Source organism: Hyperoodon ampullatus (assembly GCF_949752795.1).
Source record: "Hyperoodon ampullatus genome assembly, chromosome: 12".
Lineage (NCBI taxonomy): Eukaryota > Metazoa > Chordata > Mammalia > Artiodactyla > Ziphiidae > Hyperoodon > Hyperoodon ampullatus.
In genome coordinates, this window is record NC_136925.1 from 19,906,697 (window position 1) to 19,923,644 (window position 16,948).

Below are 16,948 nucleotides of genomic sequence, written 5' to 3' on the forward strand. Positions count from 1 at the left end.
TCCTATACTTTATGTTCCTATGCATGAAACAGGATCAGCTTCTGAGAAAAATCAAACACCTAATACTTTTTGAAAAATAAATAAGGGGAATCATTAGCGCTGACCTTCATATTATCACTTTGTCACTCCTCTCTCAAAACCATTTCCTAACCCTGCCACTTTTTCCTTCTTTCCTCACAGACTGTCCCTTCTTCCTGAGGTCAACTTTATTTTTCTGCTCATCATTCCCAAAATGTGCACAACTTTGATGTGTTTTTGTTTATACAGACTGCCCGCTCTCTTGGACAAAGCCCAGGGTGGCGAATATTCATCCTGCTATGGATGCTGTTTACCCCTGTCTCCACTGTAACACACGGATGAAATAAGCAAAAGAAAAGACAGCAAAACATAAAGAAAACTTGTAAAGTTGTGTCTGATCATATTTTTATCAATTATTATTAGCCCACAACAATGGAGGAGGAGAAATGCTGTCTTAATTGTTTTAATACCTGATTAGTGCTATATGCATTAATAATATTAATACCTGCTCTTCTATCATTTCTTTCAACATCAATACAAAACACTGGTATTCTCTCCTTTTTCTCTTTCCTTTCAGAGGAGGTATCTTCAAAAAAGTCTACATATGGAATGCTAATTTTCCATGCAGCAAGGTTTCGAGGAGTATTAGGTGTGTTCACAGATTCCACTGGAGAATCATCTTCCATTACAACAATACCTTCTTCAATCTGGAAAAAAATCATCAGAAAAAAAAATTAATACTTCCAGGACCTTTACACCTATAGCATATGAGATATAACTACAAAGTAATATGCCAATATAAAGTCTATAATTTTTTAATACTTTTGAAATTAAGTGATATCAAATTTTCTACTGAAAAGGTTAAGGATAAAAAACTAAAACTAACAAGTTACTAGCATCAACTCCAGGTTTTGTTGCATCACCAATATATGAAAATTCAACAGAATATAAGATACTTCAGCAATTACTGGAAAAGATATTAAAAATACACAAATACAGAAAAATATTTAACTCTGGTAATAAGAAGTAGAAATTACTGTACTGATATATTTCATTTAGGAATGTAAAATTTTATGGTAACAGCCACTGATGGAAACTGCACAGATAAACTGGATATGCAATGTATTGTTGGTTACAAGATATACCTGTACAATCCTTTTAGAAAGCGTTTTGCCCATATACATTTATCAATATAAGAAGCCATAAAACAGTTTCAACCAAGTTAATTCCATTTCTGGCAACTTATTCTAACACAAGCATTTATTTTAGACAAATTTTTTTAAACTGTGAAAAAGGCACAAGTATAAATATATTCACTGCAGCATTAGATAATACAAAATTAGAAAAAAGGTCTGAAAGGGACCCACGTCTATATAATTAAGATTGTTTTTTCATCTCCTGGCTTCTAAAATTTTAATAATATAAATATTTAAAATAAATATTCTTTAAAATATTGCTTGAAGAACAATTATTTTTAAAAAGCAGTGTTAAACATGTTCTAGAAATAAACATGCAGAAAGAAGGGGAAAAAATGTCTGTCTTCATTAAATCGGAAAAGAATCTCTGAACTGGCACATTACAATCACCTAGACATCTCTGATTCATGTTAAAGGATAAAACACAACCATCTTGAACACACTTTTTTAAGGAAATGAGTCAAAGGTTGTAGCACTTAAAAGAATTCTGAACAGTCTAGTCAGAGCAAACCAGTAGAGAAGAGGTATTTCTTTCCAGAATTCTAGCACCCTACCTTCACTCTCCATTCTACTCTCTTCCCACACCTGGTAGCCAACTCTCTTCTAAGTGAATTCTTTTCCTCCCCCACTAAGTCCCTTGGCAATTATCCCTTTTTCTGTTCCTGTCCTAAAATGGCTTTCTGTCACCCCTAATAAGACTGTTAAGAATCTTAGGAAGACTCCTTAATGCTCTGTTGAAGACAAAAATGTCTTCCAGGCCTAAAACAATGAAACTGTAAAAATAGATGATAAGTGTTGGTTCTTGCCTTTTGGGGACAAGGCTATCTCCTTACAAACCTGGAAGAAAAACAGAGAAGCATGTGTGAGGGAAACACCCACTCCACTGCTTGGAATCTGAGGTACAGGACAGCATTTTCCATGGTTATTACAACTGTAATTTTGCTAACAGACTTGGCTTTTGAAAAGAAATGGTAAAATGAATCATAAAATGATAGAAAATTTGTTAAACAAGCTGACTAATAAAGCTAAGAAATGGGACATTCTTAAATAAAATTCTTAAATAAAAATCAATCTAAGAAACAAAATAGAAAAAAAATTCTTAGCAACATAGAAATATCAATAAAGGACAAAGTTTTATATTTTATTACTGCTACCATTTAAATGGTGTTTGTATCAAAAAAGTAAATGAAAAATCTCTAGGGCAATATTTCTCTAAGAATTTTCAGGGATTCCTTTAATCTTATTTAAAAATATATAACCGGGCTTCCCTGGTGGCGCAGTGGTTGAGAGTCCGCCTGCCGATGCAGAGGACACGGGTTTGTGCCCTGGTCCAGGAAGATCCCACATGCCGCGGAGCGGCTGGGCCCGTGAGCCATGGCCACTGGGCCTGCACGTCCGGAGCCTGTGCTCCGCAATGGGAGAGGCCACAACAGTGAGAGGCCCGCGTACCGCAAAAAAAAAAAAAAATATATATATATATATATATATATATATATATATATAACCAAAATTTTATAAAAAGGAAAACCAAGTGCTTTCTCATTTTCAAACAGATGTTGCCTCTACAAAGAAGACAGGAAATAAAACAGGCAGAGGATAAAAGGCAAAGAGATGTCCCCCTATTTCCTTGAGAAATGCTATAATTTAACTCATTATTAGCTTTTCCTATGTGGGGATAACTGCCAATATACCAATGGGCGTATTACGTTCCAGAAGTTTATTTGTGAATCAGTTCTGAACTTGGACAGAAATGCATTTTCAGACAGGCCCAACCTTACATAGAAGACTTTGGTTCCCAGGCCAGTATACATATGCCAATTTAACTTATAATTTATCTGATGGTATTATAACACCGTATAGTACTTACTGCACTTACTGTGTGCTGGGCACTGTCCCAAGTGCTTCATATATATCACTTATTAATCCTCACAACACCCATATACAAGGCTAGATACTATTATCCCCATTTCACATGTGAGGAAATTAAATCAAAATAAAATTAAGCAATTTACCCAAGGCCACATAGCAAGGAGGCACTGCTACCAAATGATCACGTCAAGTTGATCCTTTTTCTAAAAAAATAAAAATCTTCCAGGTCTCAATTTTGGATCACATACCACTTTAGCCCTGGCAGTGAGACTGGCAACTTCCCTTTCCCATACACTTCCTAAACAAGGCAAAGGAGATTTCCCCGAGGTCCCACAGTTTAAAACTAGCACAGTACCCCCAAATCCTAAGTGGGACTATCTTGGTCTGGGTTAACACCCTAGCCACCTCCGGTCTTTTCAGAGTACTAACAATTAGTTTGCCCTCTTACTCTACTTTCCATTATTACTATCTTTGCTTCCAATCAAGAATTTCCAAGACAACCCTTAGAATGGGAGAAAATATTTGCAAATGAAGCAACTGACAAGGGATTAATCTCCAAAATATACAAACAGCTCATGCAGCTCAATATCAAAAAAATAAATAACCCAATCAAAAAATGAGCGGAAGATCTAAATAGACATTTCTCCAAAGAAGACATACAGATGGCCAAAAAGCACATGAAAAGATGCTCAACATCACTATTAGAGAAATGCAAATCAAAACTACAATGAGGTATCACCTCACACCAGAGAGAATGACCATCATCAAAAAATCTACAAACAGGACTTCCCTGGTGGCTCAGTGGCTAAGAGTCTGCCTGCCAATGCAGGGGACACGGGTTCGATCCCTGGTCCAGGAAGATCCCACATGCCGTGGAGCAACTAAGCCTGTGTGCCACAACTACTGAGCCTGTGCTCTAGAGACCACGAGCCACAACTACTGAAGCCCGCATGCCTAGAGCCTGTGTTCTGCAACAAGAGAAGCCACTGCAGTAAGAAACCCGCACACTGCAACGAAGAGCAGCCCCTGCTTGCTGCAACTAGAGGAAGCCCGCGCACAGCAACGATGACCCAATGCAGCCAAAAATAAATTTAAAATTTTTTTTTAAAAATCTACAAACAATAAATGCTGGAGAGGGTGTGGAGAAAAGGGAACCCTCCTACGCTGTTGGTAGGAATGTAAATTGGTACAGCCACTATGGAGAACAGTATGGAGGTTCCTTAAAAAACTAAAAATAGAACTACCATATGACCCAGCAATACCACTCTTAGGCATATACCTAGAGGAAACTATAATTCAAAAAGATACATGCACCCCAATGTTCATTGCAGCACTATTTACAATAACCAGGACATGGAAGCAACCTAAATGTCCATCAACAGAGGAATGGATAAAGAAGATGTGGTACATATATACAATGGAATATTACTCGGCCATAAAAAAGAAAAAATAATGCCATTTGCAACAACATGGATGGACCCAGGGATTGTCATACTGAGTGAAGTAAGTCAGACACAGAAAGACAAATATCTCATGATATCACTTATATGTGGAATCTAAAAAAAAGTGTACAAGTGAACTTATTTACAAAACAGAAGTAGAGTCACAGATGCAGAAAACAAACTTATGGTTAACGGGATAAGGTGGGGGATAAATTGCGAGACTGACGTATACACACTACTATATATAGAATAGATAACTAATAAGAACCTGCTGTATAGCACAGGGAACTCTATTCAACACTATGTAATGGCCTATATGGGAGAAGAATCTAAAAAAAAAAAAAAGAGTGTATATGTGTATATGTATAACTGATTCGCTTTGCTGCACACCTGAAACTAACACAACATTGTAAATCAACTATACTCCAATAAAAATTAAACAAAAAGCTATACTTCAATAAAAAAATAAGTAAATAAAGACCAATAAAGAATTTCCTTCCTCCTTGGGCCACTACAAAACAGAACAAACTTTCTCAGCTTTTTAAAGATAGCCTCCTGGATTTGCCTGGTGGCACAGTGGTTAAGAATCCACCTGCCAATGCAGGGGACAAGGGTTCAATCCCTGGTCCAGAAGACCCCACATGCCACAGAGCAACTAAGCCCGTGTGCCACGACTACTGAGCCTGCACTCTAGAGCCCGCGAGCCACAACTACTGAAGCCCACGCGCCTAGAGCCCATGCAGACAAAAAAAAAAAAAAGCCTCCTATTCCTGAAGCAAAACTATAGCTTGTATTTCAAGTAATTGGGAAGAACAAAAAAGAAAAAGTACATCTTTCCCCATAAAAATTATGTTTCGAGTTCACAATAACATGGGTAAATGCTTTTGTTATATTAAGTTATGTTTAAGTTATATTTTGTTATGTTAAGTGGGCAGAGATCAGGATAGCAATCTATATATAGCCTAATTTATGGGGGTGGGAAGGGGAAAGATATTTTTAAAAAACAGAATCACAAGAATGTTAATAGAAGTAGTGATTGGGTGGCAGAATTATGGGTGGTATTTTAAATTTTTTCTACTTTTCTATATTATTTAAAAATTGAGATGCTTAAAATCTAAAAACATAAACATTGTTTTTTTTAAAAGACTCCCTCCTCTGGTCTACTGTCTTTCTTCTACCCATACTTTTAAGGAAAAATATGGGCATAAAAAGAATGCTGTATTTGGATTATCTAAAAAGAGAAAAAAGGATTAAATAAGTTTTTCTTCCATTAAAATTATTGTGAAGAAGCAATGAATCTTTTTAACAATTTATCAGTGCAAAGGGACAAAGGTTGAAAGGAAGGGGTAAAGAGGAAAAATAGGTTTATTTACTCTTCTCTCCCCACTTCCTTCTTCTTGGTCATTACCAATCCAATCACTAATATTCATCCCTTTTATACCCAGGATAGTAAATTTCTTAAGAGCAAAGTTTAGGTCTTAATCATCTTTTTATCTCCACTGCTGAGACACTAAAAGGCAAAATGAAGATCCAGGATGTCTGTTCAATAAAGATTTTTTAAACAAATGCAAAGTACAAATGAGACAATATCTGCCTTTATAGAACTCACTAATTGGTAGGAAAGGCAATCATAAACATACTTTCAAATACATAAATTAAATCATAATTTCAGGGAATTCCCTGGCAGTCCAGTGGTTAGGACTCGGAGCTTTCACTTCCAGGGCCCGGGTTCGATCCCTGGTGGGGGAACTAAGATCCCACAAGTCCTGCTGCGCAGTCAAAAAAAAAAATTGTAATTTCAAACACAACATGGTACATGTTTTAACATATGATCTAACAGAAGCAAAAAAAGGAGGGAATGTTCAATTCTGCTTGGGGACTCAGGCAGGGGCTTATGGGAAGCAACTAAATTCTGAAAGATAAGTATGAATTTTCTAGGTAAATAAAGGGGAAAAAAGGCATTTCAAGCAAAACAACATGTGAAAAGACAGAGAAATAAAATAGCATGGAGGGTGTAATGTGCTTATAAATCTGGGATCTTGTTAAAATATAAATTATGATTCAGTAGGTCTAGGATGAAGCCTGAGATTCTGTACTGATAATAAGCTCCTAGGTAATGCTGATGCTGTTGATCCACAGATCACAGTTTGAATATCAAGGGGTTAGGTAGGACATCTATTAACACAACTCCATATGCCTGGCCCATGTGGTTAGAAAGAGATAAGATCAGGATATGAAGTAAAAGCTTAATCAAAACGTGGTAAATTGTTTGACTATTTAGAAGTATATCAGCTTAACAGAAACCATCTGGCCTTAGTAAGCAATAACTTAGCGCTCAGGAATTTAAAAAATTAGATTAGCACCATGAAACTATAATGACTAGTGAAAGAATGGGAAACATAAACAAAATCTGAAGTAAGAAGTAAGATAAAAAAAGGGAAAATAACAAGTGTAACCAATTTTTTATGTCACTTTAAGTCTGAAATTATACATACATCAAACTGAAGAATGTTTACTTACAAAGTCATCTTCCCCTTCAGCTACGCCATAATTAGGCAACATAGCTCCCTCCATTGTGGTGCTCTTGAAGACTCCTTTAATTTTGCTACCTATTCGGCTAATTCCAAATGATTCTCCTCTCTTCTGTGTGCTCCTAAATAGTAAACAAAAATGTATCAAGAACACAGTAAATTATTACATTATCACAACGGTCCAGTTGACTGTAAACAATAATAAAAACGGTTGCAAAAAGGGTAAACTGAAGGTATAGCTAAACATAACTTTCTGGAGTTCTCAGTCATAGATTGTCGCAGCATCTCGACAGCCAAAAGTGACAGAACATTTAAAGTTTAAATTTGAGGGGATGAATAAATGGGACAATATTTATTAACAAACATTTGAAATTTACCTACTATTTAACCTTAAAACATTAACTGAACTAAAAAGAATAAAAGATGAGAGCCCCCTAGTGGTACATATTTCTTACTGCCATACATTATTTGAAATAAATTAAACATGTGGTTAGACCAATGTTCAAAATAGACTATCCTATTAGAACTGTACTGTACTGCTAAAAAAGCACAGTGTAACAGAAAAAAACAAAACAAAACTATGACTTTCTCAGTACTTCATTTTTAGATGGAAAAACAAAAAAAATCTGAAAATTTTCTTCAACTTTATAATAATATAAATACTCAAAAGAAGAATGAAGTATAAAATACACCATATATAACTTCAAAATAATAACAAGAAAAGATAAAATGCCAAAGGGAAGGGTTAGCAATGAACATAAAGATAAAAGCAAATGTAGCCTAAGGAAGAAGCTTGCTCTGCCATATATATTAAATAATGGTTTTGTAATTTTTTTCAAAAGTGTATTTCTAAAAGCAGAAATAGCTGAAAAGCAACAACCAAAAAAAGCCAAAAAGCAGCAAAAATTTCCTCCATTACAGCCTACTTACTGCCCCATGTTTCAACAAATAAAAACAAAACTTTTATCCAATTTAAAACTCACTAGGTAATACTGCCCTTACAACAGATGTCCAAAGAAAAATGACCATTTTAAAATTCAAGGAGGTTGGTGTTGAAGGCCTAACTTAACGAACAGCTATTATTCCTATAAGAAAATGTATTTATAAAAATAATGCAACAGTTACAGAAATAAAAGTAAATTGATGAAGTGTCAAATGCACCAGTATATTAGTGATATGTGAATTTTATACATGTTCAAGGAGTAAATCAAACTTATTTTAAAACTGGAAAAACTCTAGTAGTAAGTAGTAGTAGTAAAAAGGATATTTAAACTAGAATATTGTTTTATTTAAACAAGCATGCAATTAGTGTTTTTTAAAAATCCAGGATTATAAATATAACTTTCTATGAGAAAAGAAATGTTTCTGAAAACAAATATGAAAATGTTAACGAAATATTATTAAAATCTCTAGAATCTAGATAGATTATGCTAGTCTCTAAGACCTAGATTATAAAACAGTTGGGCTTTTTGAAATGACATGTTTTTAAAATATTTCACTTGTGATCACACCCAGAAATACTGAAATACTGTACTTCTTGCTTTAAAAAAAGTTCTTTAAACACAAATAATTTTAAAAGAAATTTAGCAAGATCAATAACAACAACAACAAAAAATGAGTCAATAGCCTTAAAAAGCTAAATACTGGATTTTTCACTTTATTTTTATGCTGACATTTTTATTTTCTGATGACATATATAATGCTATTTCAAAAAGGAGACCTCTAGCATAAAAGTAGAGGTTAATCTTAAAAGGATGTCCCAGGGCATTCCCTGGTGGCCTAGTGGTTAGGATTCTGGGCTTTCAGTGCCCTGGCCCAGGTTCAATCCCTGGTCCAGGAACTAAGATCCCTCAAGCTGTGTGGCGTGGCCAAAAAAAAAAAAAAAAAGGATATCCCAAATACCTGATATAAAGGCAGTAATTGGAGTTAAACAGATAATTTATACAGAAAAGAATCACATGCTGTCTCAAGACTTACCGAAAATCATCCAAACTTAGGCTACTTCTGCAATAACAGATATGTGAAATTACACAAGGAAAAGAGAAAGAGAAAGCCCAGATATTAAACAAGTTTCACTTTAGAACATAAAACAAAATTTAAAAGCTTTAAAAGTTACACAGATGGATAGCATTCATCTTCACAAATAAAGGAATTCTTATGAATAACATGATAAAGGAAAGAGAAACAAACACAATGGCTATTTTGGGGGGTTGGGATCTGAATCCTAGATCATTTTAAAGGAAGTTTTTAAAAACTCAATATGTCAGGAAATAATTCTGGTTTTTTGCCCTCACTTAGGCAAACTACTTGTTTGATACAGTGGAAAATATTCAGAGACTAAGCCACCAAAAACTTGCCATCGAAAATAAATTTGTATTTTCTAATATGGAATTCATGTCTACATTAGATATAATTGTGCCCGCTCCACACATTTTTAGTTTGAGTATTTTTTAAAGTTATGACTTAAGCTAAGAAGCAAAGTTAACAAAAGATCCCTAAATATTTTTTAAGTTATGCTTTAAGTATGGAATGAAACAGAAGAGTAGGTTAACATTAATTAACATGCATTAAAATTTTACCTTTTAAATGCAATTAAATAGAATGTAGACATAAAATATATGAATAAACATTTTACATATTGTAAGTCATCTAACAGCAAATCAGCAATGCTACCCTAAATTTTCAATGAAAGAAAGAATGTTAAGAAATGCTTTTACTTATTCTATTGATATATAGGTAAATCAATCAAGTATCACAGAAGCAGAGTCCTGGTAAGACTGATAGCTAACGTTAGAGTCAGGTCAATATAAAGAAAAACATATTTTAAAAGACTATAAGCAGTACCCAGGATGAAAACAACCCATATTTTCTTCCTATTAATTTTATATTCTAAAGCCAGCAAAATTAGTGCCTTAATACGTTGAAGACAACTAGGTGTTCTCCAAGTGACAAAGACAGCTTTCCATCTCTGAGGTTATGACTCTGACTTACATTTAGCTACTGAGCAGGCTAATAAGGTAAAAGAACCACTTCCTCTTAAGCAGTCCTATACAGGAGTTTCATTAAAATTAATAAATGGGAAAAAAACAAACTACTCTCTAAAACTGAGTTATCTGTGGATTTCAATTCTGCATGCAGTCCATAGTCTCCAATAAAGCAGGTGATCAAGCAATAATAATTATGAGATTAACAAGGCAATGGTATATATATCTTGTTAAATTTTTCTGAAAGAATGTCAGGCATTTTCACATTATTATATGTAGTATAGCTCTACAATTCCTTAGTAATCTTGTCTACTTACGTAGCAAGGAAACCAGATTAATAAAGATAATGATGTTATCACAGAATGATTAGCATCAACAAGAACCAAAAAAAAAGAAAAACATATATATGATTGAATATACCTACCTGTTGAGCTTTGAATTGCGTGTTGGTGATTCTGCACCTCTTAAAAGTTGTCTGAAATACTTAAAAAATAATTATGACTTATTAAAGCAATATTTTATATTGAAATTGCTACTTCACCTTACTGATACTGAGCTTAAAGGAAACATTACTTAAATCAAGTGAATACAACCACAGTCAAACAGAGTAAGGATTAAGATATTGCAAATGGAGGTATTCAAGCCACTTGACTTCTACAAGTCTGTAAATAACGTATATAGAAGAAGAATGGGGGACTTCCCTGGTGGTCCAGCAGTTAAGTCTCTGTGTTCCCAATGCAGGGGACCCGGGTTCGATCCCTGGTCAGGGAACTAGATCCTGCATGCTGCAACTAAAGATCCCACGTGCCGCAACTAAGACCCAGCTCAGCCAAATAAATAAATAAGTAAATAAATAAATATTTTAAAAAGAAGAAGAATGGGGTTTCTGCATCACCACTACAAAGCCACTCAGGCATATGGCAAATCAGATAGACCAACTTGGTTGCAATCTTCTAGTCACATATATACAAACATGGTTTTGGTATTAAGAATTGTTTTTATAACCAGCTTCTAATCTCCATTAACTTATGTAGTGGAGAATAGTATTCATTTTCTTAATTAACCATGTTTTATTTTTCTGTTTATTTTGTTATTTGAATTACTCATGTAATGATATCAAAGCCACTAATAAATTTTGAGGAAAAATCTTCAAACAAGATAAATATTTTGACTAACCTCATCACTGTGGCAAAACATAGGAGTAAACACATTTTCCAAGAGAGAAAGTACATGTTCATATGCTTCAAAAAGACATCTCATAGTCTGAAGTTTCACAACATCTATATATGGGCCTTCAGCAACTGTTAAAAAAATTATATTGCAAAAATTGTTTATGAAAAGCACAAATACATTATATATTAGTTTAAAATTCATTACAGTGAAAAGAGCATACAAACAATACTAAGACTGTTTTGCAGAAAATCCACTGTAAGGTGCAGATCACACTAGAGAGGAATTAGAACAACCAAGCTCCAGTTCTGGCAAGTATTAGTTATGTGAATTGTGAATAAGTTTCTTCATCAAAGCTTTCATCTTGTTAGTAAAATAGGATAATGCCTGCCTGTGTATCTCACACAGCTGTTGCAATAAGCAGGGAATACAAGAGAAAACTCTGAAAAGAGTAAAAGAGCTACAGAATTCATCCTCATCTTTTACTTACTTTTTTGAATCTCTTCTACAATGAAGGGATCAAATCGAATTTTGTCAATACTTTCATCCAAACAATATGTTTTATAAATCTTTTGCAACTCTTCATGAAGGGATAGCATTTCATCATTTGATAACTCTGGTCGCAAAATTCTGTCATTGAATTCCTCTAGCAAATTCGGAAAGAATTAAAAAAAAAATTATTTTCATAGAATAAAACTACTCAGTGAAAACTTCATGTTCCCACTCTAATTGTAATTAATATTAAAAGCAGCAAATATAAGCAATCTACTCATCATTTTAAGCTTTTTAAAAAGATTTAATTGGGAGTAAAACAACTACTGAGATGAAAGAGAAGCTCAATCAAATATTTTATATATGAATATAAAAATGCATAAATATTTCCATAGCAATACAAATTTTCCAAAATTTAGAATAATAAACACACTTGTAAAATTCTGTTTAAAGAACATATTGGATTAATTTCTTATACCAAGGGTCTTTAATATTTTGAAATCTGATTCCCTAAATAACAGTGAAAACTAAGGCTTTTTTTAGTCTCAATGTTTTTACACAATATTTCTGTCCATCATGGAGGCTGTAGACTAGTGATGGAGCTCAGAGTCTGAACAAATCAATCTTTTTTTTCTAAAATGAGAAAGAACAGCATTAGGAAAGCCAAAATATTGACTGCCTTTTTTTTTTTTTTTTTGCGGTACGCGGGCCTCTCACTGCTGTGGCCTCTCCCTTTGCGGAGCACAGGCTCCGGACGCGCAAGCTCAGCAGCCATGGCTCACGGGCCCGGACGCTCTGCGGCATGTGGGATCTTCCCGGACCGGGGCACGAACCCGTGTCCCCTGCATCGGCAGGCGGACTCTCAACCACTGCGCCACCAGGGAAGCCCTTGACTGCCTTTTTTTTTTTTTTTTTTTTACTACAAGAGGTAATATGGAGCTTACCCCTTAATTCTTAATTATCCAAACTGAAACCCAGTGAGGTAAGGAAGGAGTTTTTAAAAAAAGAAAAAACTGGAACAGAACATATAAGATCTTTGGGATGATAGCAAATTCATATAATTGGAGTCTCAAAAAGAAAGGAGAGAGAAAATAAGGCAGAATACTTGAAGAGATAACAGCCAAGAATTTTCAAAAATGATGAAAAACACCAACATTCAAGTAAAATCCAAGCAGAATAAATGTTTTTAAAACTACACATTACAGTCAAATTGCTGAAACCCCAAAATAAAGAGAAAACTGCCAAACCAATCAGGGAGAAAAGGGACATACATACAGGGGAACAAATGTAAGAATGGAAGCTAATTTCTCCTGAGAAACAATGGTGCTGTTCAAAAGATAATGGAAGAATGATTTAGAACGTTGAATGAAAAAAAAATCCATCAACCTAAAATTTTATATTTGGTGAAAATATCCTTTTAAAATGAATATAAAATAATATCTTTTCAGACAAAAGTTAAGAGAATTTACCCCCAGCTGAATGGTACTATAAGAAATGCAAAAAAAAAACACAAAAAAACAAAGTACTTCAGCAGAAGGAAAATGATATAGAAACCAGTTCTGCAGAAAAAAATAAAGACCATCAGAAAAGTAAATATGCCAATAACTATCAGGGCCAAAATATGTGTGTGCGCACGCATGTAAGAATGTGCACAGCAGCTTTATTCAGAATAGCCCAAAAGTGGAAGCAGTCCAGATATCCATCTACAAGGAGAATGAATAAAGAAAGAGTGGTACCCTCATACAAAAGAATACTACAAATAGCAATAAAAAAGAGCAAACCGGGCTTCCCTGGTGGCGCAGTGGTTGAGAATCCGCCTGCCGATGCAGGGGACACGGGTTCGTGCCCCGGTCCGGGAAGATCCCACATGCTGCGGTGTGGCTGGGCCCGTGAGCCATGGCCGCTGAGCCTGCGCGTCCGGAGCCTGTGCTCCGCAACGGGAGAGGCCACAACAGTGAGAGGCCCGCGTACCACAAAAAAAAAAAAAAAGAGTAAACCGCTCATCTACACAACACCATGATTCAATCTTAAAAAGCACTATCCTCAATCAATGAAGCCAGGCACAAAAGAGTACATACTATGAGATTCCATTTATATAAGGAAACTGTACAGGCAAAATTAATCTGTGGTGAGAGAAATGAGATCAGTGATTGCTTTGGCAGCAGTGGGAGCAGGGGTGGATCATTTGGGAAGGGCCCTAAGGGAACTTTCTAGGGTGACAGAAATGGTCTTTATCTCAATAAAGGTGTAGGTTTGTAGGTTATACAGAGTGCAGATTTGTCAAAACTGATTAAACTGTATATTTAAGTTCTATGAGTTTCACTGTGTAAATTATACCTCAATTTTTAAAAAGTTATATTTAAAAAAGAAATTAGGTACATTAAAAAATTAGTCTGCTCACAGAGAGTCCATACAGTGTCTCTAAATCCAATAATGTAAGACGTTATAGAACTTCTAGCCAAAATAAAACATTTTTGTATTTGATTATTGAATCAAAATAATCCTTAATAAAAACTGTGACAAAGTGTTAATGACTGGGTCTTTAACATATTTTAATTATTCTGAATTTTTAGCAGTTATTTTTCTGCTAAGAGGATTTGCTAGAAGTCAGTTACAGATTATGTTCCAATGTGGAAAGGAGTGGACACTTGAGAGATAACTCACAGGTACTCTTAGAGTATCTAGCAAATGAAATTTAGTACAGTAACAGATGACAGCTACAACATCTGATCTAAACAGTCAAACATATGACAAAGTTTAACAATGACTTTAGTAAAGTACACAGATAAGCCTCACCCACAGTCAGACAAATTTGCAACACGTGCACTGCTCCTTCTTGTTTCAGAAAGTTCATAAACCGAAATAAGAGATCTTGCTGCTCTCTGATTTGCTTCAATTCTAACTTCAGCACCTTGATACAACATAGGAGAAAGAGTAAGTTAGAGCTATGTAAATACATGATAAAATCGTTTATATCAAAAGTAATATAGGTTATTGCTGAAAATACTTACAGATGGTTTTTTATTTCTAGGTTCTGCAAATTTCTGCAAGAATGGAACCAAAGGGGAAGGTGGTTCAGTTGCTTTTTCAGGCTTTGAAGAAAGAATTAATTAATTTAGTAACATGTCATTTGATTTTACAGATGTGAATCAAAACTCAATGCAATCTGAAGTATTTTCTAACACGTTCAATACTCACTGGACTGTCATCTATGAAGATGATAAGCAAATGATTCACAGTATCCTAATGGAAAATAATAAACAAAGATCAAAATAAATCCATTACCGTGTTCTGCCCAGAATTCTCAAAGCTTTTATCATATTATGAAAGTTTCTGGAAAAATGAAGAAACAAATGGAGCAGTGGCAAAGCATCTGCACTTATGTAACACAGAGGGACTTTTTAAAAATCTACAATACAGGGTTCTTCGGAGGTTCTTCGGACTTCCCTGGTGGTCCAGTGGTAAAGAATCCACCTTCCAATGCTGGGGACACAGGTTCAATCCCTGGTCCGGGAAGATCCCACATGCCACGGGGCAACTAAGCCCATGCACCACAACTACTGAGCTCGACCACCTCAACTAGAGAGCCTGCATACCACAAACTACAGAGCCCACACGCCCTGGAGCCTGCGCGCCACAACTAGAGAGAGAAAACCCACATGCCACAATCAGAGAGAAGCCCACGCACTGCAATGAAGAGCCCACGCAGCACAACGAAAGATCCCACATGCCTCAACAAAGATCCCGTGTGCCACAACTAAGACCCGATGCAGCCAAAAATAAATAAAATAAATAAATAATAAATAAATCTTAAAAAAAAAAAACCTACGATACAGGGTTCTCAACTTCTGTGAAAATGGGAAAAGTTATTCTGACTTTGGCATTCAAAACATTTATCAATTATCCCTATTTCTTCAAAATCTTACTGTATCAAAAGTAAAAGCAGCCCAAGTATCCATCAATAGATGAATGAATAAGCAAAATGTAACATATACCTAAAATGAAATATTACTCAGCCTTGAAAAGGAAGGGAATTCTGATATATGCTACAACGCAGATGAACACTGAGGATATTATGCTAAGTAAAATAAGCCAAATACTGCAAATACTGCATCACTCTACTAATATGTGGTAACTAGAGTAGTCAGATTCATAGAGACAGAAAGTACAAACAGGAAGTAGAGTTGCCAGGGGCCAGGAGGAATAGAGCATTACTATTTACATGGGTACAGAGTTTCAGTTTTACAAGATAAAAAGAGTTCTGGAGATAGGTAATGGTGGTGGCTGCTCAACAATATAAATGTATTTAATACCACTGAACTGTACATAGAAAATCATTTAAGATGGTAAATTTTATGTTTTATGTATCTTATCACAATTAAAGAAAAAAATGTTTTTTACATCTTACTGGATCAGCTAGGAAATCCAAAGAAGGGAGGAACACTGAACCAGAGAGAATCTCTCTTAAAAGTAAGGTCAGGGATCTGGAAAAAGAAACAATATTGTACATATTTAGTGATCTACATCAGTTCTTACCTGGAAATCCTGTTATTATGTGGACTATGATCAGTAGGTCTGGGGTATGCCCTGAGCTTCTGCCATCTCTAACAAGCCCCCAAGTAACGCTCATGCTACTGGTTCACAGACCACACCCAGAACCCTTAATTGGCTAAAAGAGAATACTACTGAAGAGGAAAAAAGCATTTCCTCAGCAGGAGGAACCTGAGTGAGCATTAGGAAAACACCACCTCAAATATTAAAATTTTACATATAATAGTATATGTAATAGTATAATTTTTATAATTAATTTAAATTAATATTATATTAAATTAATTAAATATTAAATATATATATATTAAATACTAAATTAGTATTATAAAAATTTGTTTAAAGTAAAAATATTTTAATTAAAATATTTTTTAAATTTAATTTAAAAATTTAAATACAATAAAGTAATATTTAAAGTACATCACTAAAAATAAGCCATGATTGTATGTATTGTACAGCACAGGGAAATATAGCCATTATTTAATAATAACTCTAAATGGAGTATAATCTATAAAAATATTGAATTACTATGTTGTACACCTGAAACTAATTTAACATTATAAATTATACTTCAATTTAAATAAATAAATAAATAAATAAAAATAAGCCATGGTCTTTTTCTCTAAGGATTATTAGGATAAGAGTAAAGAGGTAACTTTATGGAATAATCCAAACATGCTCTTTCAGAAATAAGGGAG

The 16,948-nt window shown here is 34.5% G+C and overlaps 1 protein-coding gene across 12 annotated transcripts in view; it reads right to left on the bottom strand.

The window, feature by feature from the left end:
• SNX14 (sorting nexin 14) overlaps positions 1 to 16,948 on the bottom strand; it is a 65,659-nt gene that overhangs the window by 17,495 nt on the left and 31,216 nt on the right. For 8 of the 12 annotated variants that reach the window (XM_079716611.1, XM_079716606.1, XM_079716610.1 and 5 more), the window contains 10 exons: positions 16,111 to 16,186; positions 14,901 to 14,945; positions 14,714 to 14,794; positions 14,499 to 14,613; positions 11,701 to 11,856; positions 11,217 to 11,341; positions 10,465 to 10,523; positions 9,034 to 9,060; positions 7,046 to 7,178; positions 524 to 725 (listed from right to left, as the gene is read on the bottom strand). In XM_079716611.1, the coding sequence (XP_079572737.1) occupies positions 524 to 725; positions 7,046 to 7,178; positions 9,034 to 9,060; positions 10,465 to 10,523; positions 11,217 to 11,341; positions 11,701 to 11,856; positions 14,499 to 14,613; positions 14,714 to 14,794; positions 14,901 to 14,945; positions 16,111 to 16,186 (1,019 nt within the window). The remainder of the gene's footprint in view (positions 1 to 523; positions 726 to 7,045; positions 7,179 to 9,033; positions 9,061 to 10,464; positions 10,524 to 11,216; positions 11,342 to 11,700; positions 11,857 to 14,498; positions 14,614 to 14,713; positions 14,795 to 14,900; positions 14,946 to 16,110; positions 16,187 to 16,948) is intronic. The other 4 variants (XM_079716615.1, XM_079716609.1, XM_079716604.1 and 1 more) reach the window with 1 other exon arrangement.